This window comes from Hypanus sabinus, chromosome 3 (genome assembly GCF_030144855.1).
Source record: "Hypanus sabinus isolate sHypSab1 chromosome 3, sHypSab1.hap1, whole genome shotgun sequence".
NCBI lineage: Eukaryota > Metazoa > Chordata > Chondrichthyes > Myliobatiformes > Dasyatidae > Hypanus > Hypanus sabinus.
The window spans coordinates 188143798-188168160 of record NC_082708.1 but is presented as its reverse complement, the minus strand read 5'-3'; the positions used below and the strand labels follow the sequence as shown (position 1 = coordinate 188168160).

The window sequence follows — 24363 nt, the reverse complement described above, 5'->3', positions numbered from 1 at the left end:
TCAACCTATTCTCACAAGGCATGCTCATCAATCCAGGCAACATCCTTGTAAATCTCCTCTGTGCCCTTTCTATAGTTTCCACATCCTTCCTGTACTGAGGTGATCAGAATTGAGCACAGTATTCCAAGTGGGGTCTGAACAGGGTCCTATATAGCTGTAACATTACCTCTTGGCTCTTGAATTCAATCCTAGTATTGATGAAGGCCAATACACTGTACACCTTCTTAACCACAGAGTTAACATGCGCAGCAGCTTTGAGTGTCCTATGGACTCGAACCCCAAGACCCCTCTGATCCTCCACACTGCCAAGAGTCTTACCATTAATACTACAAACGTATATTCTTCCATCATATCTGACCTACCAAAATGATCCACCTCACACTTATCTGGGTTGAACTCCATCTGCCACTTCTCAGCCCAGTTTTGCATCTTATTGATGTCCCGCTGTAAACTCTGACAGCCCTCCACACTATCCACAACACCCCCAACCTTTGTGTCATCAGCAAATTTACTAACCCATCCCTCAACTTCCTCATCCAGGTCATTTATAAAAATCACTAAGAGAAGGGGTCCCAGAACAGATCCCTGAGGCACACCATTGGTCACCAACCTTAATGCAGGTTATGACCCATCTACAACCTCTCTTTTCCTTCTGTGGGCAAGCCAGTTCTGGATCCACAGAGCAATGTCCCCTTGAATCCCATGCCTCCTTACTTTCTCAATAAGCCTTGCATGGGGTACCTTATCAAATGCCTTGCTGAAATCCATATACTCTACATATCCTGCTCTACCTTCGTCAATGTGTTTAGTCCATCCTCAAAAAATTCAAACAGGCTCGTAAGGCATGACCTGCCTTTGACAAAGCCATGTTGGCCATTCCTAATTATATTATGCCTCTCCAAATGTTCATAAATCCTGCCTCTCAGTACCTTCTATATCAACTTACCAACTATTGAAGTAAGACTCACTGGTCTGTAATTTCCTGGGCTATCTCTACCCCCTTTCCTGAACAAGGGAACAACATCTGCAACCCTCCAATCCTCCGGAACCTGTCCCATCCCCATTGACGATGCAAAGATCATTGCCAGAGGCTCAGCAATCTCTTCCCTCTCTCCCACAATTGCCTAGTGACCTATCCAACTTGATACTTTCCAAAAGCTCCAGCACATCTCCTTTCTTAATGTCTATGTGCTCAAGCTTTTCAGTCCACAGTAAGTTATCCCTACAATCGCCAAGGTCCTTTTCCATAGTGGATACTGAAGCAAAGTATTCATTAACTACCTCCACTACCTCCTCCAGTTACATACACACTTTTCCACTGTCACACTTGACTGGTCCTATTCTCTCACAGCTTATATCCTCTTGCTCTTCACATATTTGTAGAATGCCTTTGGGTTTTCCTTAATCTTGCTCTCCAAGGCCTTCTCATGGCCCGTTCTGGCTCTCCTAATTTCATTCTTAAGCTCCTTCCTGCTATCATAATAATTTTCTATTGTTTCATTGGAACATACCTATGCAGAACTCCATGCAAATATCCCCCAAGCATTTGCCACATTTCTGCCATACAGTTCCCTGAGAACATCTGTTCCCAATTTATGCTTCCAAATTCCTGCCTGATAGCTTCATATTTCCTCTTACTCCAATTAAATGCTTTCCTAACTTGTCTGTTCCTATCTCTCTCCAACCTTATGGTAAAGGAGATAGAATTATGATCACTATCTCCAAAATGCTCTCTCACTGAGAGACCTGACACCTGACCAGGTTCATTTCCCAATACCAAATCAAGTACAGCCTCTCCTCTTCTAGGCTTATCTACATACTGTGTCGGGAAACCTTCCATAACACACCGAACAAACTCCACCCCATCTAAACACTTTGATCTAGGGAGAGGCCAATCAATATTGGGGAAATTAAAATCCCCCATCACGACAACCCTGTTATTACTGCACCGTTCCAGAATCTGTCTCCCTATCTGCTCCTCGGTGTTCCTGTTACTATTAGGTGGTCTATATAAAAAAAACCAGTAGAGTTATTTACCCCTTCCTGTTTCTGATGTCCACCCACAGAGACTCTGTAGACAATCCCTCCATGACTTCCTCCTTTTTTGCAGCCGTGACACTATCTCTGATCAGCAGTGCCACGCCCCTACCTCTCTTGCCAAAACCTCCGTGTCCTTTCTGAAACATCTAAAGCCTGGCACGTGAAGTAGCCATTCCTGTCCCTGAGCCATCCAAGTCTCTGTAATGGCCACAATGTCATAGCTCCAAGTACTGATCCACACTCTAAGCACATCCACTTTGTTCATGATGCTTCTTGCAATAAAATAGACACATCTCAAACCATCAGTCTGAGCGCATCCCTTCTGTATCACCTGCCTATCCTTCCTCTCACACTACCTACAAGCTTTCTCTATTAGTGAACCTCTTCCTCCATCTCCTCACTTCGATTCCCACCCCCCAGCAATTCCAGTTTATTTCCAGTTACCTGTGACACCAATTTCAAGGAATTATGGACTTGTATTCCCAGATCCCTCTGTGCTACTGTTTGCCTCAGTGCTCTTCTGCTCATTGTGTAAGACTCTGAAAGTGTAACACTTCTTATTTGTTTGTCTGTATTAAATTCCAGCTGCCATTTTTCAGCTTATTTTTCCAGCTGGTCCAGATCCCACTGCAAGCTTTGATTGACTTCCTTGCTGTTCACTACACCCCAAATCTTAGTGTCACCCACAAGTTTGCTGATCCATTTTACAATCCAGATCAGTGACATACAGTAGATAACAAACAACAGCAGATGCAGCACCGATGCCTGGGACACTCCACTAGTCACAGGCCTCCAGTCAGAGAGGCTACCGCCTAGAACCATTCTGTGGCTTCTTCTGCAAAGCCAATGTCTAATCCAATTTGCTACATCATCTTGAATGCCAAGCAAATGAACCTTCTTGACCAGCCTCCCATGTGGGACCTTCTCAAGTCCCCTTGCTGAAGTCCATGTAGAAAACATCCACTGCCCTGTGTCATCCACTTCCTGGTAACTTCCTCCAAAAACCCTATAAGACTGGTTAGTCATGAGTTATCACACAGAAATTCATGTTGACCATCCCTAATCTGTCCCTGGCTATCCAAATACTTATATATCCAGTCCCTAGAATACCTTCCAATAATTTTCCCACTACTGTTGTCAGGCTCACCAGCCTATAATTTCCCAGCTTATTCTTAGAGCCTTTCTTAAACAATGGAACAATATTAGCCATCCTGCAATCCTCCGGCAGTTCACCCATGGCTAAGGATGTTTTGAATATCTCTGCTGGGACTCCAACAGTTTTAGCACTAGCATCCCACAGGGTTCAAGGGAACACATTGTCAGGCCCTGGGGATTAATCCATCCTGATTTGCCTCAAGACAGCAAATACCTCCTCCTCTGTAATCTGTATAGGGTCCACGACCTCGCTGCTGCATTGCCTCATCTCTAAAGACTCTATATCCATCTCCTGAATAAATACAGAAGCAAAAATCCATTTAAGATCTCCACAACCCCTTTCATATCCATGCATAGGTGGCCTCTCTGATCTTCCAGAAGACCAATTTTGTCCCTTGCTATCCTTTTCCTCTTAAAAGCCCTTAGGATTCTCCTTCACATTGTCTGCTAGAGCAGTGGTGAATGTGAAGATTCAAGATCAAGATTCAAAAACTTTATTGTCATTCCAACCATACATCAGCTCTGCAGGGCAGAATGAGACAGTGTTTCCCAGGGGCAAGTGCAATCATAACATAACAAAGGCAATAAAAAATAGTAAACACAACAATAAATAGTAAAACATAACAGCCACATATTGGTTAAAATCAAGTTATAAGTGTCCAGTGCAAGTTAAAAGTGTCCAAAGCAGAGTCAGGTAGAGCAGCTATTTAGCAGTCTGACTGCCTGTGGGAGGAAACTGTTTAGTAGCCTTGTGGTTTTTGTTTTGATGCTCCTGTAACGTTTGCCTGATGGCAGAAGAACAAACAGTTTATGGAGAGAGTGTGAGGGGTCTTTAATGATGGACCGTGTCTTCTGGAGGCATCGAGTCTGAAAGAGGTCTTGGACAGAAGGTAGGGAGACCCCAATAACCTTCTCTGCTCCCCTAATCACCCTCTGCAAGGCTTTTTTGTCGGCAGTACTGCAGCTGGAGTACCAGGTTGTGATGCAAAAGGTCAGCACACTCTCAACCACTCCTCTGTAGAATGTAGTTAAGATGTTAGTGGGGAGTGATGCTTGTTTAAGCTTCCTCAGAAAGTGCTATCAGTGCTGGGCCCGTTTCACAATCCCAGTGGTGTTCCTGGATCAGGTGAGATTGTCCGAGATCTGCACCCCAAGGAACTTGATGTTTTCCACTCTCTCCACTGTGGAGCCACTGATGCTGAGGGGTGTGTGCTCAGGCTGAGACCGTCTGAAATTGATGATCATCTCCTTGGTTTTGGTGACATTAAGCATCAAGTTGTTGTCACTGCACCAGCTCTCTAGGTGTTTGACCTCCCTGTACATTGTTTCATCATTTTTGCTGATGAGCCCCACCACTATGGTATCATCAGCAAATTTAATGATCAGGTTCCCCTTGAATCTGGCTACACAGTCATACATTAGCAGTGTAAACAGCAGTGGGCTGAGCACACAGCCTTGTGGGGATCCTGTGAGTGTGATGGAGTCAGAGATGTTCCTGCCAACACGGACTGACTGTGGTCTCTGTCAAGAAATCCAGAATCCAGCGACACATAGCAGTGTTAAGGCCCAGCAGCGACAGTTTCTCCACTAGTCTCTGCGGGATGATGATATTGAACGCTAAACTGAAATCAATGTACAGGATTCTGGCATAAGTGTCTTTGTTGTCCAAGTGAGAGAGAACTGTGTGCAGTGTGGTGGATATTGCGTCCTCCGTAGAGCAGTTGGGATGATAAGCAAACTGTAGAGGATCCAGCGATGAGGGGAGGCTGGCTGTGATATGAGGCTTGACAAGTCGTTCAAAACATTTCCATCACTATGGGATGCCAACGTTGCATTTACATTCCTCATCTCAGAAACAGCCTGCAAGTTAACCTTTAGGGAATCCTCCACAGTGCCTTTGTGCCTCAGATTTTTGTATTTTCTCTCCATTTAGAAAATAGTCAACCCTTTTATCTGTTCTACCAAAGCGCATGACCATACACTTCCTGTTACTGTATTCCATCTGCCATTTCTTTGCCCATTCTCCTAATCTGTTGGTCCTTCTGTAGCCTACTTCCTTAAAACTACCTGCCTGTCCACCTATCTTCATATCGTTAGCAAACTTTGCAACAAAGCCATCAATTCCATCATCCAAATCATTGACATATAAAGTAAAAAGAATTGGTCCCAACACAGAACTCTGTGGAACACAAGTAGTCACCAGCAGCCAATCAGGAAATTCTTCTTTTATTTCCTCTCTTTGCCTCCTGCCAATCAGCCACTGCTTTATCCATGTTGGTATCTTTCCAGTTAATACCATGGGTTTGTAGTCTGCAAAGCAGCCTCATGTGTGGCACCTTGTCAAAGGCCTTCTGAATATCCAAGTACACAGCATCAACCGATTCTCCTTTGTCTTTCCTGTTTGTTATTTCTTCAAAGTATTCTAACAAATTTGTCAGGCAAGATTTTCCCTTGATGAAACAATGCTTACTACGGCCTATTTTATCATGTACCTCCAAATACCGTGAAACCACATCCTTAACAATTGGCTCCAACCACTGAGACTAACCTCCATATAATTCCCTTTCTTCTGCCTCTCTCCCTTCTTAAAGAGCAGAGTGACATTTGCAATTTTCCAGTCGTAGAACCATTCCAAAATCTAGAGGTTCTTGAAAGATCATTACTCATGCCTCCACAATATCTCCAGCCGCCTCTTTCAGAACCCTGGGGTGTACACCATCTGGTCCAGGTGACTTATTTGCCTTCAGACATTTCAGTTTCCCAAGAACCTTCTCCCTAGTAACGGTAACTCCTCACACTTTCTGATCCCTACTGGTGTCTTCCACAGTGAAAACTGATGGAAAATACTTATTCACTTCATCCACCATTTCCTTGTTCCCCATTATTACCTCTCCAGCATCGCTTTCCAGCAATCTGAAATCCATTCTTACCTCTCTTTTGTACTTTATGTATCTGAAGAAACATTTGGTGTCCTCTTTAATATTATTGGCTACCTTGCTTTTGTATTCCATCTTTACCTTCTTAATGATTTTCAGTTGCCTTCTGTGGTTTTTAAAAGCTTCCCAATCTTCTAAGTTCCCACTAATTTTGTTCGATTATATTCCCTCTCTTTGGCTTTTATGTTAGCTTTGGCTTCTCTTGTTAGCCACAGTTCTGTCATCTTTTCTTCAAAATACTTCTTCCTCATTGGGATGTATGTATCCTGTGCCTTCCGAATTGCTTCCAGAAATTCCAGCCATTGCTGCTCTGCTGTCATCCCTGCCAGTGTTCTTTTCCAATCAATTCTGGCCAACTCCTCTCTCATGCCTCTGTAATTCCCTTTACTCCACTGTAATACTGATGTATCTGACTTTAGCTTCTCCTTCTCAAACTGCAGGGTGACTTTGATCATATTAAGATCACTTACCCCTTAAGATTCTTTTACCTTCAACTCTCTAATCAATTCCGGTTCATTGCACAACACCCAATCCCCTAGTGGGCTCAACCACAAACTGCTCTAAAAAACCATCTCATAACCACTCTAGAAATACCCCCTTTTGGGATTCAGCATCAAACTGATTTTCCCAATCTCCCTGCATATTGAAGTCCCCCATGAATATTATAACATTGCCTTTTTGACATGCGTTTTCTATCCCCATTGTAATTTATAGACCAAATTTCACTACTGTTTGGAGGTTTGTATATAACCCCACATCAGGGTATTTTTATCCTTGCATGGATAGCTCTATCCACAACACCTTCCAACCCTATGTCACCTCTTGTTAATGATTTGATTTTATTTTTTTACCAACAGAGCCATGCCACCTCCTCTGCATTCCAGACTGTCCTTTCGATAGAGTGTGTAACCTTGGACGTTAAGCTCCCAGCTATAATATTCTTTCAGCCATGATCACTGATGCCTGCAACATCATGCATGCCAATCATGGGGGACTTCAATATGCAAGGAGATTGGGAAAAACAGGCTGATTCTGGATCCCAAAAGGGGGAATCATGCAGTGCTCCAAGTACATTGACCTTATTATGTATACTGTGCAAATCCAAATATGTATTCAAATTCAAATCTTCAGTACTATACTTACGCTTTGCAATATTGCCTACCTTTTACGTTACAACTTATCCTGTTGACTGCAATTTTGCAGTCATGTCCTACGCCTTGGCTGTAACTGTCTTGCTGTATGAACAGGTGTAATGAAAATCTTACTTGCAACAGCATCACAGGTACATGGTCAGGGTTGACCATGGATGTTCCATCCTAGCTCTAGATATGCTAGCCAGGGCAGTACGATATGCAGAGCTGTTGCCCATGTAGCAATCTCCCCCCCTCCATGTAACTGATAAATCCAATGGAACAGCAGAGGCCAACACAGTTTGACACCAACAGTGACACAAGTTTTGCCAATCAGCATTGAACTCAACATAGAACTGCCTTAGGGACTTCAGCTTTGGATTTTCCCCTCGTGGTTTACTCCCGAAGCCGTCCCCATGAGCAGGTTTAATGACAAGACGGCGGAGGTTTGAGATCAGAGCTTTCCTTCACCCAGGTGAGCTATCAAGCCCCGTCTGCCTGAAGCGACCGGTTTAAAGGTGCCAGTAACCCGCCTTTGCCCCCTCTCCTCTCAGTAGAAACAGATCTGCCGTGCCTAGAGGCGAGGGTGGTCAGAAGCTGTTTGAGACACACGCCATTGAGCACATTTAATAGGTAGTGGGAGCGTATCCCCACTGCTACACCCCAGCTGTAAGAAGAAACCATCACAGGCACACAACATCAGATACACCAAGATCCCTAATTCACTACATATTTGACTTGTACGTTGAAACATACAGTGAAATGTGTCCTTTGCTTTTAACAACCAGCACAACCCACAGCTGTGCTGGGAGCACCCCACAAAGGTCGCCATACATTCCGGTGCCAACATATCATGCCCACAATGCTCAGCAGAAGAGCACAGAATACAACAAGCAACAAAACGACAACAGTGAAGTCCACTCTCACTACAAACTGTACTTACTGTGTTTTTACCCTTGGGAAGGGCTTCAGCAGACGTGGATTTCAGCCTGCAGGTGTGGTGTTTCGTTTGCTCCCATCGGTAACCTGCCCAACCGTAGCACGGAGTTCACTCGAAGGTTGTGCAATACCGTGGGTAAAGAGCAAGAGCTGTTCAGAGTTTCCTAACTGGAACACCACCCTCCCTTGGGAGTACAGTGCAAATCTGCATGGTGCACGGCAGATAGTACAGGTTCACCAGGTTCTGTCTCTGTGGAACTTTCATGTTCTCCCTCTGACACGACCGTAAGACACAAGAACAGAATTACACCTTCAGCCCATCAAGTCTGCTCCACCATTCCACTGACTTGGCCTCCACGGCCGTCTGTGGCAGTGAACCTCACAGATTCACCACCATCCTATAACAGGATGTCCTTCTACTCTAAGGCTGTGCCCTCTGTGGTTTTCTATTAGAAGCACCTCTATCTCAGACACTTCAACATCCTGAAGTTTGGGTTGCTAGATGAGTTGGCCTAGTCAGTTGTCCTGAGACAGCTCCAGACAGAACTCAGTGAACCTGTGAGACATCTACCTGCTGTACACCCTGCTAAGTTGTGCTGGGTGGGATCTGGAGCTATTGAGGGAAGAAGCTGGCAATTGGGGCAGCTATGATGGTCCTCCATCTCTGTCGGCGTTCAGGGCTTCCTCTATCCTGTCAGTGGCTTCCTTTCAGTTTTCACTACTGTCAGCCATGCAAGTCCCGGGCGGAAACTCGGGAATACCGTCTCACTCAGATGTAGAAGGATTCTTCATTGCTGTTTCTGTAGCAGTTTGTTTGACCAGTCAGGGTTGAGTTGAACATCTGAACCGGGGGACTGGTGAACCACTCTTCGTCTGGCCTCTACTCTTTGACCTGTTTGGTATGAGAGACCCTACTAAGAGCCAAAGCATAACGCCCTGATTCCGGCCAATATAGCTCTCTGGGTCATTGAGACACACGAGCTCTGAACCACAGGTCTGCGGTCCTCTTGGAGGAACGGGATTCAAGGCACGTGTTATTAGACAATGAAGAAACAACGATGTATTTCCAAATCAGGATGGTGTGTGTCCGGGAGAGTTGGCCTATGTCTGTCCGTGTGCGGGGTGCTGTGGTAGGGTAGCACCTAGCGTACAGCAACCCGGCTTCGGTTCCTGCCACTGTCAGAAAATTGTCCGTTCTCCCCATGAATATGTGTGCTTCTTCCTGTGGCTCCAGTTTCCTCCCACATTCCAAAGGCATACTATTAGGGTTCGTAATTTGTGGACATGCTGTGTTGGAGCCAGGAGCATGGTGATACTTACAGACTTCCCCAGCCCATCCTCAGACTGTTTGTTGTTAACACAAAGCTACGGATTTCACTTTATATTTCAATATACATGTGACAAATAAAGCTACTCTTAATCTAATTATCATCTCAATCTTTCATCTAAATTTACTTTAATCTTAAAAAGTACAGTTAAAATCTAAACTTTAAAATAATGAATTTACCTTGAACTTTAACCTAATTGGCTGCCCTTGTCCTTGGTGGGAGAGGTGGTGGATTTGCGAGGTGCAGACAGAGTCAGTCAGCGGGAAGCCATGGATGTGTGTCAGATGGGCTTTGGTTGGTCACACATGACCAAATCAATTGTGTTTGCAGGATCGATTGAGATGGATTTGAACCGGATGCCCAAACCGGCCAAGACCGCGGAGAAGTGCAGCCTGATGACGCTGGAGAGCGGCGCACAAGTCTCACTTTTCGAGCAGAAGTCCGTCAAGGGCTGGTGGCCCTGTGTGGCCGAGGCAGATGGCAAGAAGATCATCGCCGTGAGTATCAGTTCACAGCCTTCCTCGGGTTACAGCTTCCCACCCCCTGCGTCGCTGGGTTTTTCTATTGTATTTCTTTATTTTCCTTTGAATGCCCACAAGAAAATAAATCTCAAGGAAGTATATAGTGACATGTATGTACTTTAATAATAAATTTACTTGGACATTGACAAACAAGGCACCTTCGCATACTTCAGTGTTACATCAACCTGCCTACACATAGCCATGGTCACAACCACCTCTATGTACATAGCTGGGGCTACAACTACAACCTGCCTTCACAAGTCCAGACTTACAACAACTTACCTTCACATAGATCAGTGTTAAACAGCAACTGCCCTTGCCTAGGCACGGTAACAACAGAAACCTGCATTCACAGAGCCAAGGTTACAGCAACAATAACCTGCATTCACATAGCCAGTTACAACAACAATCTGCCACCATATTTCCCAGGCTGTCACTGCTGGGGTGGGCAGGGCCCATGAATGGGATCTTGCTGTGCACGGTCTTGCGTTGCAACAGGGATGAGGTTGGCTGTACGGGGTGTTGGAGAACATGAAAGGTGCAGTCAATTCACAAGCAGTTTCTCCTCTGTTGCAGCTTTCAGTTCCCTGGTGTTAACTCAGCGCTTTTGTTTACTTGCTTCCTTGTCCAGGGTAAAGTGGAAATGACACTGGAGATCGTGACTGAGAAAGAACGTGAGGAACGGCCTGCCGCTCAGGGTCGTGACGAGCCCAACATGAACCCCAAACTAGAGGAACCAAAGTAAGACTTTGTCTTTGGTCTGTTTATGTTTAGTTTTTGACTGAGGAGTGCGGTAGAACGCAGCTATCTGGGAGTTCGGATCCATAATTCCTCGAAAGTGGCATCACAGGTAGATGGGATCAAAAAGGGTTGGCCTTTATAAATCAGCGTATTGAGTACAGGAGGTAGAATGTTATGTTGAAGTTGCATGAGATGTTGGTGAGGCCAAACTTGGAGTACTTTGTACAGATCAGGTCACCTGCCTACAGGAAAGTTATCAATAAGGTTGAAAGAGTACTGAGAACTTACAAGGGTGTTGCCAGACTTGAGGATCTGAGTTATAGCTAAAGGTTGAATAGGTTTTCAGTCCCTAGTGTGTAAAAAATTGAGGGAAGATTTGCTAGAGGTATACAAAATTATGAGGGTGCAGATAAGGTAAATGCAAGCAGTTTGGGTGTGACTAGAACCAGAGGTCATGGATTGAGGGTCATGGAAAGTGAATGTTAAAGGGGAACATTGTGGGCTGAGTCAGTTTATCAAGTCTGCAAAGGAAGGGGAAGGGGGAAGGTGCCAGAATAAGAAGGTGGGATGAGGGGAGGGAGGAAAAACTAGCAAAGTGGGTGAAGGAGGGAGAATGAAGAAGCTGGGAGGTGATAGGTGGGAAAAGCCAAGGGGCTTGAGAACAAGGAATCTGATAGGCGCGCAAAGTGGACCACAGGAGATGTGGGGGTGGGGGGCAATCCTGGATGTTGGAGAAATCAGTGTTTATGCCATCAGGTTGGAGGCAAATTGGACAGAATATGAGGTGTTACTTCTCCAGCCTGAGAGTGGCTTCATCGTGGCAGAAGAAAAGGCCAGTTTTAGAGTCTGAGTCCTAAAGTTATATTACAACTAATCCATTATTACAGATAGGACAATCCATAATAACCATTCAGATATAATAGTACAGAATAAACAAGCAAGATCAACTTATTTAAAGGATATAGCCATTCCAAACACACATGACATACAGAGATCAAGTGAAAAACACCAGAAATACACTGAATTAAAAGAGGAAATTGAAGGACTATGGAACATGAACAGGGTACACATTGTCTTAATAGTAATATCTACAAATGGTGTCATCCCTTAGGCTCTACACAATAGCTTTAAACAATTAGGCCTACACAGCAATATCTATGTAAATCTTCAGAAACTCACAATACTAAACAATAGTCTAAAACTTCTGAGCATTTGAGAGTGCTTGGCCATGCCGGTACCTCATGTTTTACTAGCTTGAGCTGGGAGAAAATAGAAATACAATAATAATAATAAACACAATAAATATAAGTATACAAGATAGTTTGTATATATAATTTGATTGTACATCCATAAAGTGATATTAGGCACAGGAGAGTCTGTACATAAGGTGACTGACAGGAAATGATAAAGTAGTGGTGGTTGGGGGTGTGGAGGGGTGGGTTAGTGGGTGGAGGTGTTGATCAGCCTCACTGCTTGGGGAAAGTGACTGTTTTTGAGTCTGGTGGTCCCGGTGTGGATGCTACGTAGCCTCTGCCCTTATGGGAGTGGGACAAACAGTCCATGAGCAGGGTGGGTAGGATCTTTTATGATATTGTGCCACAGATCCCTATGACATCTCTCCCCTCTAATCCTAAACCTCTGCTCCCCGGTTCTTGATTCTCCAACCCTGGGGAAAAAGACTGTTTGCAGTTCTGGATTGCAATTGTCTGAGGTGATGCATTCTACATACCTTCCAACAGCTGCTTGCCCCAGGAGAAGCCTTCTGAGCCCTCACCATCTTTCTGTCTCTCTGTTGCAGGCGGCCAGACACGTCTTTCCTCTGGTTCACTTCGCCCTTCAAGACGGTGAGGTACATAGTGTGGAGGAGGTTCCGCTGCCTCATCATCGGGCTGCTCATTCTCTTTGTGTTTGTGCTCTTCATCATCATCTTCCTGTACTCCTTCCCGGTAAGTCACGAGTCACCCCGGGCAGCTTCTCTTGGCCAGCCGGACAAAGAAGAACGAGGGGTAGTTTCATCACACTTAACAACATCCACATCCCGCAAGTAACACGGTGCTTTTCAGTTTAGGCGACCCACCTCGGCCTGTCGGGAGTTTGTGCGTTCTCCCCATGGCCGTGTGGGTTTCCTCCGGGTGCTCTGGTTTCCTCCCACAATCAAAGACATACTGGTTGGTAGGTTAATTGGTCATTGTAAATTTCCCATGATTAGTCTCAGACTGAATCAGGGGTTGCTGGGCAGTGCAGCTCGAAGGGTCAGAAGAGCCTACTTCATGTGGTATCTCAATAAATTTATGAATGAATGAATGAATTAATTAAAATAAATACAATCTCAGCTTTCTGGTAGTGCACTGGTTTGACAACCATGTTCAGTTCTCGTACCCTTGCTATAAGAAAGATTTGACACTTTAGAGAGGAATCAGTGCAGACTAACAAGTATGTTACCAAGACAAGAACTCTGCGGATGTCAGATGTAAGCTAAGGTTGTGTTCTTTGGAACAGGGTAGGCTGAGAGGAGAATACACAGGTGTGTAAAGCAAAGTGGAGCTTAGATTAATGGGAAGTAGCAAAGATTGAGTTTTGCCACAGGTACATCTGAACATACAGTGACAAGTCAACAACCAACACAGTCCGAGGATGCGCTGGGAGTAGCGTGTAAATATCGGCACCACCTCACTAACCCTACCCCACAAAGTCATGAGGAGAACGAACAAGCTCCTTATAGGCAGTGACTGGAACTGAACCCTGGCCGGTGATTGCTGGCATTGTTGAGCTGGTGATGAGGAAGGCAAATGCAATGTTAGCATTCATTTCAAGACGTCCAGAATACAAGAGCAAGGATGTGATGCTGAGGCTTTATAAGGCACTGGTGAGGCCTCACCTTGAGTATTGTGAACAGTTTTGGGCCCCTCATCTTAGAAAAGATGTACTGGCGTTTGAAAGGGTCCAGAGGAGGTTCACAAGGATGATTCCAGCAATGAAAGGGTTATCAAATGAAAAAAGTTTGATGGCTCTGGGTCTGTATTCACTGGAATTCAGAAGGATGAGGGGGGATCTCATTGAAACCTTTCGAATGTTGAAAGGCCTAGACAGAGTAGATGTGGAAAGGATGTTTGGTAAAGTGACATGCTAACTACTATGCCACAGTGTTGCCCAAAACCTGACTTCTTCAGTGGACACGACATGGTAGATGCCAAAAAGTTGGGAGAACACAGAAGATAGTAGAAGCCCTTGGGCCCATGATCTTTGCTAGTCCAATATCAATCTAACCCTTCCTTCCCACAGATCCTTCCGGTCCTGGCAATGTGTTCCACACACCCACTGTGTCAAAAACCCTGTCTTTAACATCACCCCGTCAGTCACCTTAAAATTATTTTATTTAGTGATACAACGCAGAGAAGGCTCTTCCAGCCCTTTGAACCACACTGCCCCAGCAACCTAGCAACAAGCCCAATTAACCCTAAACTAACAAACAAAAGTAAATCTGCTGATGTTGGAAATCCGAGCAACACACACAAAACGCTGGAGGAAGTCAGCAGGCCAGGCTGCATCTATACGGAGAAGTACTGTCGAAATTTCAGGCTGAAAATCTTCAGCAAGAAAACCCTAAACTAATCACAGGACAATTTACAATGACCAGTTATCCTTTCTGGTACATCGTTGGACTGTAGGAGGAAACCAGAGGACCCAGAGAAAGCCCACACATTCCAAGGGAAAGACATCAGAGACTCCTTACAGAACATCACAGGAATTGAACTCCAAACTCTGGAACACCCCAAGCTGTAATAGTGCACTGCAATTATGGCCCCTCTTAATGGTCATTCTGCCCTGGACAAAAGTGGCTGGCTGTTCACTATGTCCATGACACTTAGGATCTTCTACACCTCTCCAACTCACCCAGCCATTCCTCATTAGGCCTACTCTCCAATCCAGGCATCATCCAAACGTTGAGCTGTCAACATCAAGATTGTTCAATGTCATTTCCAGTACACAGGTGTAAAAGAGAATGAAATAATTGTTACTCCGGATCCAATGCAGCGCAAAAAAAACACCATATGATAAGCAACACAATAATAATAATAATAATAAAAAATATACAATAAATATAAACACATAAGGTATTAGATACATTGATTGTGTGTCCATAACGTGATGCTAGGCACAGGAGTGTCTGTACATAAGGTGACTCTGACAGGAAATGATAAAGGTGGTGGAGGGTGTGGAGAGGTGATTTAGTGGTAGGGTGTTGACCTGTTTTACTGTTTGAGGAAAGTAACTGTTTTTGAGTCTGGTGGTCCTGGCGTGGATGCTGTGTAGCCTCCTCGCTGATGGGAGTGGGACAAATGGTCTCTGAGGAGGGTGGGTGGGATCCTTTATGATGTTACTGGCACATTCCAGCACTGCTCTGTATCTATGTCCTTGATGGCAGGCAGGCGGGTGCAAGTGATGCATTGGACAGTTTTGACTACCCGTTATAGAGTCGTCCTGCCTGCCACTTTGCAGTTTCCGTACCAGGCAGTGATGCAGCATGTCACGATGCTCTCTACTGTACATCTGTAGAACGATATGAGTACAGATGTGCAAGGTCCAGCTTTCCTTGGTCTCGTCAGAAAGCAGTGGTGTTGGTGGGCTTTCCTGATTGTGTTGAATATGATCCGGGATGATGAGAGGTTGTGCGAGGAGTTTGAAGCCGCTCACGGTTCCCACCGCTGTGCCGCTGATGTAAAGAGGGGTGTGAATGTGAAGTCGATAACCATCTCCTTTGTCTTGTTGACATTGAGGAAGAGGTCACTTGATACATGCTAGTGTTTTAGCAGGATGTGCCTTCTTGTACCTCCTCCCTGATGATAATGAGAAGATGACATGTGCTGGGCAGTGAGGCCCCTTCATGGTAGATACCACTATCATCATCTCCTTTTCAAGATATACTCAGTAATGAGGAGGCCAGTGCCCAAAATGGCTAAGTCAAGAACACTCTGATCCTGTGCAGTAGAGCCTCCAGACTAGACAATGATTCAACCCATCAGAAGTCTCTTCATGGTACATCTGAGAAATGAGCCAGAATCATTGGTAAATATCCTCAAACTCCCAATAAAGTACAGCTGCTGTCATGCCTTCTTTTTGATTGCACCTATCTATTGGGCCCTGGATAGATCCTCAGAGATGTTAACATCCAGGAACTTGAAACTACTCACCATTTCCACCCGTTTCACTGCTGATCCCTCAATGAGGACTGGTGTGTGTTACCTCAACTTACCCTTCCTGAAGTCCACACTCAATTCTTTGGTCCTATTGGTGTTGGGTGCAAAGTTGTTGTGACACCACTCAACCAGCTGATGTCTCACTTTGATTGTTGGACAGATTGACGTGTCTAAAGGGGAGCAGAGTAAGCATCTGAAAAGGAAGAGAGTTTGCAGTTGGGTTGACCCCATTGTTCAGCACAGTCTCAATGGGCTGAATGGCCGACTTCACTACTGTAATGGTTCTGTGGTCAATTTTCTGAAGCTGTAGATATATATATATAGCTATGGTGCCTAAGACTTTTGTTCAGTACGATAATAATTTTATGTATTACACTGTACTGCTGCTGCCACAAAACAAAACAAATTCCATGAGATATGTGAGTGATGATAGACCTGATTCTGATATGGGTCTCTATTGTGGACTGAGAGAGGGAAGGAGGCAGGGAGAGAGGAATCATGGTTGGGAAGAGGGGAGGGAACAGGAAGCAGCAGTGAGACATTTTGTAATGATCAGTAACCAATTGTTTGAATCAAATGACCTTGCCTGGTGTCTCAGGTCTGGGTGTGTCTGGAGTCACACCACCTCCCATCCCTGGGCACTCCTTCTCTGCCACCTGTCCCACACCCTTCCCATGATCCTCTACCCTCACTATTTCCAACATCCTCTGCTCCCACTGGATTTACAAACTCATTTTCCACTCCACATTCATAAATACAGTAGAAAGATTTGGCAAGAATAATCATAGTCATGGAAAGGCTATGTTCAACTTTGTCTTAGCAACATGAATGATATAATATTATGAGGGGTGTAGAGATAGGGTAAATGCGAATGAATGATATAATATTATGAGGGGTGTAGAGATAGGGTAAATGCAAGCAGGCTTTTTCCACTGAAGTTGGGTGAGACTAGAACTAGAGGTCATGGGTTAAGGGTGAAAGGTGAAATGTGAAGGGGAACGTGAGAGGGAATGTCTTCACTATGGGGGTGGTGAGAGCGTGGAACAAGCTGGCAGCACGAGTGGCGGATGTGGGTTCGATGTCAACATTTAAGAGAGATTTGGATAGGTACCTGGTTGGCAAGGTTGCCGCCCAATGCACCACAAGGCGCAGAAAGGAACAACAACATGGATAGGCGGGGTTTGAAGGGCTGCGGTCAGGGTGCAGTTTGATGGGACTAAGCACATAAATGACTCAGCACAGACACTCACTTTTCCAGAGAGACTGTGCTGTCTGTGTGGAGTTTGCGTGTTCCCCCTGTGACCACATGGATATCCTCCCAAAAACCAAAGGCATGTGGGTTGGTGGGTCAAATGGCCTCTACATTACCCTCAGTCAGAATAAAATTCAGATTTTTTATCTCAGATTTATATCATTGCTTCAAGGCAGCAGTACAGTGCTAAAACAAAATTACCGTCTTGTGTGTCCATGCTTCTGTGTCTCTGTCTCTCTGTCTCTCCATGGACTATGGACAACTATGACGTCTCACTCTGCTCTCTCTCACCCACAGGAATATGCTGCTATGAAGCTGGTGAAGCCGTTTCAGTGAGGCCCTCACGGTGAGGAACCGCTCCAGGTGAGGATGCTCGTATCCCCACCAGAAACCTGGCCCACAGGACACAGAATTGCCTTTGAATATTACGCTGCGGCATTACACGTAGAGCTTGCGGCTGGATTCCATAAGTGCCAAGCCCCTTGGTGCCCGCTGCCTTTGCCCACTGCCTGCCCAGCGCCACACCAGAGATTCGCTCCTGAGATCCGTGGCTGCTCAGACTTCCTCTGCACCCAAATCTGCTCTCCCAAACACCCCCCCCCACCCACCTCTCTCACCCTGCTGAGGTTTCGCTGCTCAGCAAGAGAAGAACAGGATGCAGTAGCTGGAACTGAGCTAGGGCAGGATGAGACAAGCAAGGTGGCCCCCCCATCCAACCTTCATCTTTGAGGACCCTGCGATTCAGGGTGGTGCCACAGCACCTCTCCACTACCCGAGAATAACCTAACCTCAGCTGGGCTAAAATACTGCCCCTCCCCTGCTTCACTGAGCAGGGTGCCAGAGGTGAGCTAGTGTCCTTCAGGAGACGGGAGTGTCTGAAATGTGGGAACGCAGGAGTCGAGCAACATCAGAATCAGGTTTAATATCACTGGCATATGTTGTGACATTTGTTGTTTTGCGACAGCAGTATATTGCCTTACATAATAATAAAAATAACAATAAGAAATATATTTTGAAAAATAAATTAAATAAGTAGTGCAAAAAGAGGCTGAGGGGAGATCTGACAGATTTATAAGATTGAGAAACATAGATAGAGTAGACAGAAAGGATCTGTTTCATAGGGTTGTAATGTCTTAATACCAGAGGACATGTATTGAAGGTGAGGGGGGTAATTTCAAAGAAGATGTGGGGGGCAATTTTTATTACACAGAGAGTGGTAGTTGCCTGGAATGCGCTGTCCTAGCTGCAGGTAGAGCCAGGTACATCGAAGATGATTAAACAGGCACAGGAATGAAAGGAAAATGGAAGGATATGGACAATGTGTAGGCAGAAGAGATTACTTTGGTTGGCCATTTGATTACTAATGTATTTGGTCTGGCACAACATTGTGGGCCAAAGGGCCTGTCCTTTGCTGCACTATTCTATGTTCTAATAAGCCTCGTTGCCTTAAATCCTCCTCTTGCCCCTCACCCGTGAGTATCCCCAACACAAGCAATGGTGGCTTGGATATTGTCGGATGCCCTGTGTGACATCCCTCACAACACATGTCCCCACCAGCCGAGCTCAGGGAAACTGCCTAGTGGAACCCCACTGGATTCAATTTCCCAAAAGGACTTTTGTCCGGTGGACCCAGTCCTGCTTTCTGATTGGCTGGCTGTTGCCTCCACTTTCACACTGGCCCTTATATATTTGCATCTCAGTCTGTGGAAGGGTTAATGTGTTGTCAATGGCATTGTCCCTCACTGTCAGTGAATTGAATTCCACTCCTTGGGGACACTCTGTGGAAAGCACTGATCAGACCTCTCCTCTTCCCTGGACAAGGTGACTAAAGCTCAGGTAACTCCCAAGAATGCTCAAACCACTAATTTTTTTCTACTTTCAGGTAGGTCTGGAGGTTCTGCCTACAGTGAGATTAGTGGGCTCTGTCACTCTGGGTGTACGGCTCTCCCTCTGTGTGGAGGCCTTGGAAACCACCCTCTGTGCTGGGGCCTGGGAGATCTCCCTGCACGCTGGGGCCTGGGAAGCCTTCCTCCATGCTGTGGCTTGGGAGATCTCCCTGCATGCTGGGGCCTGGGAAGCCTTCCTCCATGGTGGGGCCTGCAAGATCTCCCTCGCTGCTGGGGAAAGGAAGATACTTCTCTGTGCAGGGCTTTGGAGACCCTCCCTCTACACTGGTGCACTCCCTCTGCATTGGCATCTTGGAGACCCTCCCTTGGTGCTGGGGCCTGGGAGAACCTCTCTCTGTATTAGGAGAACTCCTTCAGGCTGCAGTCTTGGAGAACACTCTATGCTAGGGCCTTGGAGAGCTCCCTCGACTGTGGCCTGAGGGACCCTTATTCCTTCTGGGGCCTGAGATAAACCCACTCCACTCCAGGGCCTAAGGCACCCTCCCTCCACTCAGCAGCCTGGGGGACCCTCTGCAGAGGGGCCTAGGAGAACCATCCCTCTCTGTGCTAGGGCCTGGAGGAATTACCCTTCACACTGGAGCCTAAAGGACCCTCCCTTAGCTCTGGGGTCGGGGGAACATCCCCCCCCCCAACCCTGGGGCCAGGAAGAGCCTTTTTCCACATTGGGCTTCTTTATTTCCCTCTGCGCTCTTTCCAAGGCAAATCCATCCAAGTAAAAGCAGAGAATGCTGGAAACACTTAGCACATCAGTCAGCTTCCACAGAAAGAGAAACTGTTCAGAGACGCTTCTTTAGAGTTTTGAAGTCATCCAGCACAGAAACTGGCCTGTTGACCACACTGGTCCCTGACAATCATGATTCCCATCTAATCTAATCACATTGGGTCCTTATCCTTCTAAAACAGCGGTTCCCAACCTGGGGTCTATGGGCCCCTTGGTAATCATAGGGATCCATGGCATAAAGAAGGTTGGAAGCCCCTGGTCTAAACTTTTCTTATCCATGTACTGCCCAAGAGACTTATAAATCCTATTTATGTATCTATTTATTTAGTGTTACAGGCCCGTGTGGCCCAACAAGCCACACCACCTACTAAACCCCAGTCTAATCACAGGACAATTTACAATGACTAATTAGCCAACTGACCAGTACATCTTTGGACTGTGGGAGGAAATCAGAGCACCTGGAAGAAAGCCGCACATTCCTGAGGAGGACATACAAACTCCTTACAGGCAGCGGCAGTACTGAACTCTGAACTCCAACCGTAATAGCATCATGTTAACTAATACGTTACCGTGGCACCCCAGATTATGGTCATGTGCCCATCTCATCCACTCCCTCTGGTGGCTGTCCATTTACTGACCACTCTCTCGATATCCGTATAAAAAATATTGCCCCTCAAGTTCCTATTGAATCTCCCGTCTCACCTTTAACTTATACCCTCATATTCCTGATTCCCTTACCCTGGGAAAAAGACTGAGTGCATTCTCCCTATCTATAGAATTCTCCTTCTTTCTCAATGTTATAGTAATATTTAAAGGAGATGTGGACGAATTCATGGATCTGAAGGGTTTAGAGCAGTAAGGGTGAAACGTAGACAAATTGGGTTGGCTTAGATAGCCAGCCACTCTTGGTCAGCATGGATTAGATAGGCCAAAGGGCCCCTTTCTCTGTTGTGTGGCTATCAATCTACAAGAGTATAGATGGTCAGATAGGAGAGGCTAAAGAATCTTAAGCAACATACTCAAAGTGCTGGAGGAACTCAGCAGGTCAGGCAGCAACCATGGATATGAACAAACTGTTGATGTTTTGGGCTGAGACCCTTCTTTAGGACTAGGTCGATGTTTCAGGCAGAAGAAGCCCACCTTCATGACTGGGTTGACGTTTCATGCCAAGACCCTACTTCTAGACTGATTAATATCGTCATTTCCCCGTAGTCCATCAAATCCTCCCTTGTTTCTGGCTTCTCAAACATTTCTGAGTTCATCTGTCCAACCATCTTCCTCTGTGTTGGCCTTATCTCCAGAAGACCCTCCCTAAATCTCCGGCCCTTCTCCCATCACCTACAGAATACCACAAAGCTTGCATGCTCCATGTGCCCCAACATCTGATCATGGCGCTGTGCCAGATGTTGTGTTTGCAAGCACTCCCCAGGAGCACATTAAGACATCTCACTATGTTAAACCTGCTTTCTAATGCATTTTGTTGAGTACTTTTGAATCCCATGGTTTTCACTTTGAGTTTATTATGGCTTTCAAAGTCAATTATATCAGCAGTAAATGAAACACCAGCCCTCCTCAAACTTTGCTTGAACACTATTTAGATTTTCAAGGGAGGGGTGTCTACACTGGGTGGTAAGATCAGCAAGGGATGCTGGTCGATATGAAGGAATTACTGTTCTTGTTGTCTTGGCTTTGCCAGAATATGATTCTTGGTATGTTTGAATTAAAATAAAATAAATATATATTTTAAACACATTGAAATCTCCATGCCTTGGTTTCTTCAGTAACACCTCGCAGTAGTGATTCTGATCCCTGAGTGAATTATTCCCTGGACCCTTTCTAAATGTACCTTAGGTACTTAATAATGCAGAGTCCACACTTAACGCTCAGTGTTACACCCAGAGTCATGATGCTGATTAGATGGGAATCAGAATCAGGTTTAATATCACCAGCATATGTCATAAAATTATTTAACTTTGCCACAATAGTACAATGCAATACATAATAATAAAGGAAAAAGCTGAATAACAGTAAGTGTACATATATTAAATTGTTAAGTAAGTAGTGCAAAAAAAGTTTTAAAAATACTGAGTCCATTTAGAAATTGGCTGGCAGAGGGGAAAAAGCTGTTCCTGAGTCAATGAGCGTGTGTCTTTAAGCTTCTGTACCCCCTTCCCGATGATAACAATGAGACGAGGCTATGGGATCCTTAATGAGGAATGCTGCCTTTCTGAGGCATCACTCCTTGACGATGTCCTGGATACCACAGAGGCTATTACCCGTGAGGGAGCTGACTAACCTTACAACTCTGCACCTTACTTCAATCCTGTACAGTAGCCCACCCCAGGTGCAGCAAGTTAAAATGCTCTCCATGGTACGTCTGTAGAAATGTGAGAGTGCTTTCAGCGAACCAGGGGACTGCTATGTGCTATGTCTCAATGAAACATGGCTTACAACTGCAAAATAAAGTGTTCCAGTTACAGAGAATGTGCAGTGCAGGCAGACAATAAGGTACAAAGTCATCAACGCGGAATAGAGAGCAAGTTTAAAAATCTGGCAGGAGAGAAAGATGTTGGGAATGGTGAAGGTGGAGTGCTGTGGGACAGGTGGCAGAGAAGGAGTGATAGGGGCAGGAGGTGGCGTAGGTACAGATATGCTAAGCCCTGAGATACCAGGCAGGAGGCAAGGTCATTTTATTCCAAACAATCGGTTTATTGATGCAGGGTTCTCAGATTATTAACTGTTAACTGCATGTATAAAATGGCTTCTCTGTAGCATTATAATGAAATGGCTTCTTTGTAGATAACTAATGAGGTAATGCTCTGTTTAGTTGAAATGTTTGGGCTAGAATTGAAAATACGTGTGGACTAAGATGTTAACTGCTCTGTGCTATCATCAGTGGGATCATCGGTTGATCTGCCACCTGTCCTCAGGAGTTTTGGCCCGCGTATGACTAAGACTCCCTCGAGTGGACCAGCACCACCTCCCACTGATGAGCTTAACAACGTGGCATCTGCCTCCATCAGAGTTGTTGGTCGCTTCCATCCAACAGATAGTCTACTCTTCAGGTGTCTATGCAGCTACTGAAGGGTTTACAAAAGATGGATACACTGTCCGACTATCTGCCCCTCTGGCCGTACTTGGTCCACACCCATGATAATCCTGTCTCTGCTGCCTCAGCTACAGCCCTGCTGGTTGACTTCATCTCTCTTCTAGTAAAACCAAGGTCACACAGCCACTTCTGGAAAGTGAATGCAATAAAGCCACAGTAACCTACTTCGAATGGATAGCATGAGACCTTCCACCCTCTGTCTCTGAACTCTGATCTTAATTCTGCATACTTGGTTAACTTGCGCTCATGGGCTTCATCGATGTTGTCTTCCCAGGGGACTGTGAGTTCACCAATAACCACTTCTCTACTGGTATCAGACCAGACGATTATATCTGGGCGCAATGTGGTGAAAACTATTTGCTCCGGGAAACTGCCTTTCCCATCCAGGTCGGCCTTGACACACCAATCATTGGCTGAAGAAAGTATGCTTGATCGTGGGCCTGCGCTGTACACCCTTGACTTAGAGCCTTCTTTCACAAATGATATGCGATGTTCTGTGCAGCATGGGGCATGAGATAAGTTGTGCTGCAGTACTCTCCGCTCAACTGCTTCTGTTACAACTTTGAGAACGTTGTTATGTCTCCAAGTGTACATTCTGCTGGAAAGATCGACTCTGCATGCACTCAAAATATGTTGAAATGTTCCCTCCTCACCACAAGCAGCACACCTGTCTGTCTTATCTTCATACCAGGTGCTGGGAGCAGGTTGTACACTGCTCTATATAGTAAAGAAATGCGGAGCGGTTCCATCTGCCACAGGACATTCCAAGATAGATGTTGTTGTTCGACCCTTTCCCACCAGGTCCAAGCCCCTTGTTTGGTCAGGCCAGCTGCTTTAGCTAACCTCTTCTCCTCTTCTACCTCTCGTATTTCTTGCGTTACAAGCTCACGACGCTCCTTACCTGTAGAAGATGACCACCACTTGTGGGTTGTCCATCCAAGTCCCTGGCGGCCTAGCTGGGTAGCCCCAACCGTCTCCTTGTGCTTCAATCTAGACTCTGCCTCATCGACTGCTGCCCGGGCTGACCACTTCCTGCCTGATCTCACATCCAGCTGGATGTTCTTGATGACAGGGCCTTTTGAGTCTCAAAGCATCAAGAATGATCCTATCTTGGCTACCTTGACCTCTTCAACAAGGGATTGCACTGGGATGGTAAGCTTTGTCTGGATACTGTGGATTACAACATTGGTGAGGCTGCTCGGTACTCCAAGCCACTTCTTCACATACTTGTTGATCTTCCGTTCCATTGCCTCAACATGGGACATTGCCACTTCATAGACAGTTAGTGGCCACATTATCCATGGCATCAGTCCATACTGCAAGCACCACAACTTCAACTTGCCAGGCAAGTCACACTCGTCGACAGACATCAGACCTCTGCTGATC

At 45.6% G+C, this 24363-nt stretch overlaps 1 protein-coding gene across 6 annotated transcripts in view; it reads left to right on the top strand.

Moving 5' to 3' along the window:
• dysf (dysferlin, limb girdle muscular dystrophy 2B (autosomal recessive)) overlaps positions 1-21620 on the top strand; it is a 400698-nt gene extending 379078 nt beyond the window's left edge. For all 6 annotated transcript variants that reach the window (XM_059965797.1, XM_059965801.1, XM_059965798.1 and 3 more), the window contains 4 exons: positions 9859-10025; positions 10681-10790; positions 12589-12736; positions 17538-21620. In XM_059965797.1, the coding sequence (XP_059821780.1) occupies positions 9859-10025; positions 10681-10790; positions 12589-12736; positions 17538-17576 (464 nt within the window). In that variant the 3' untranslated portion in view covers positions 17577-21620. The remainder of the gene's footprint in view (positions 1-9858; positions 10026-10680; positions 10791-12588; positions 12737-17537) is intronic.
• The last annotated feature ends 2743 nt before the right edge of the window (positions 21621-24363 follow it).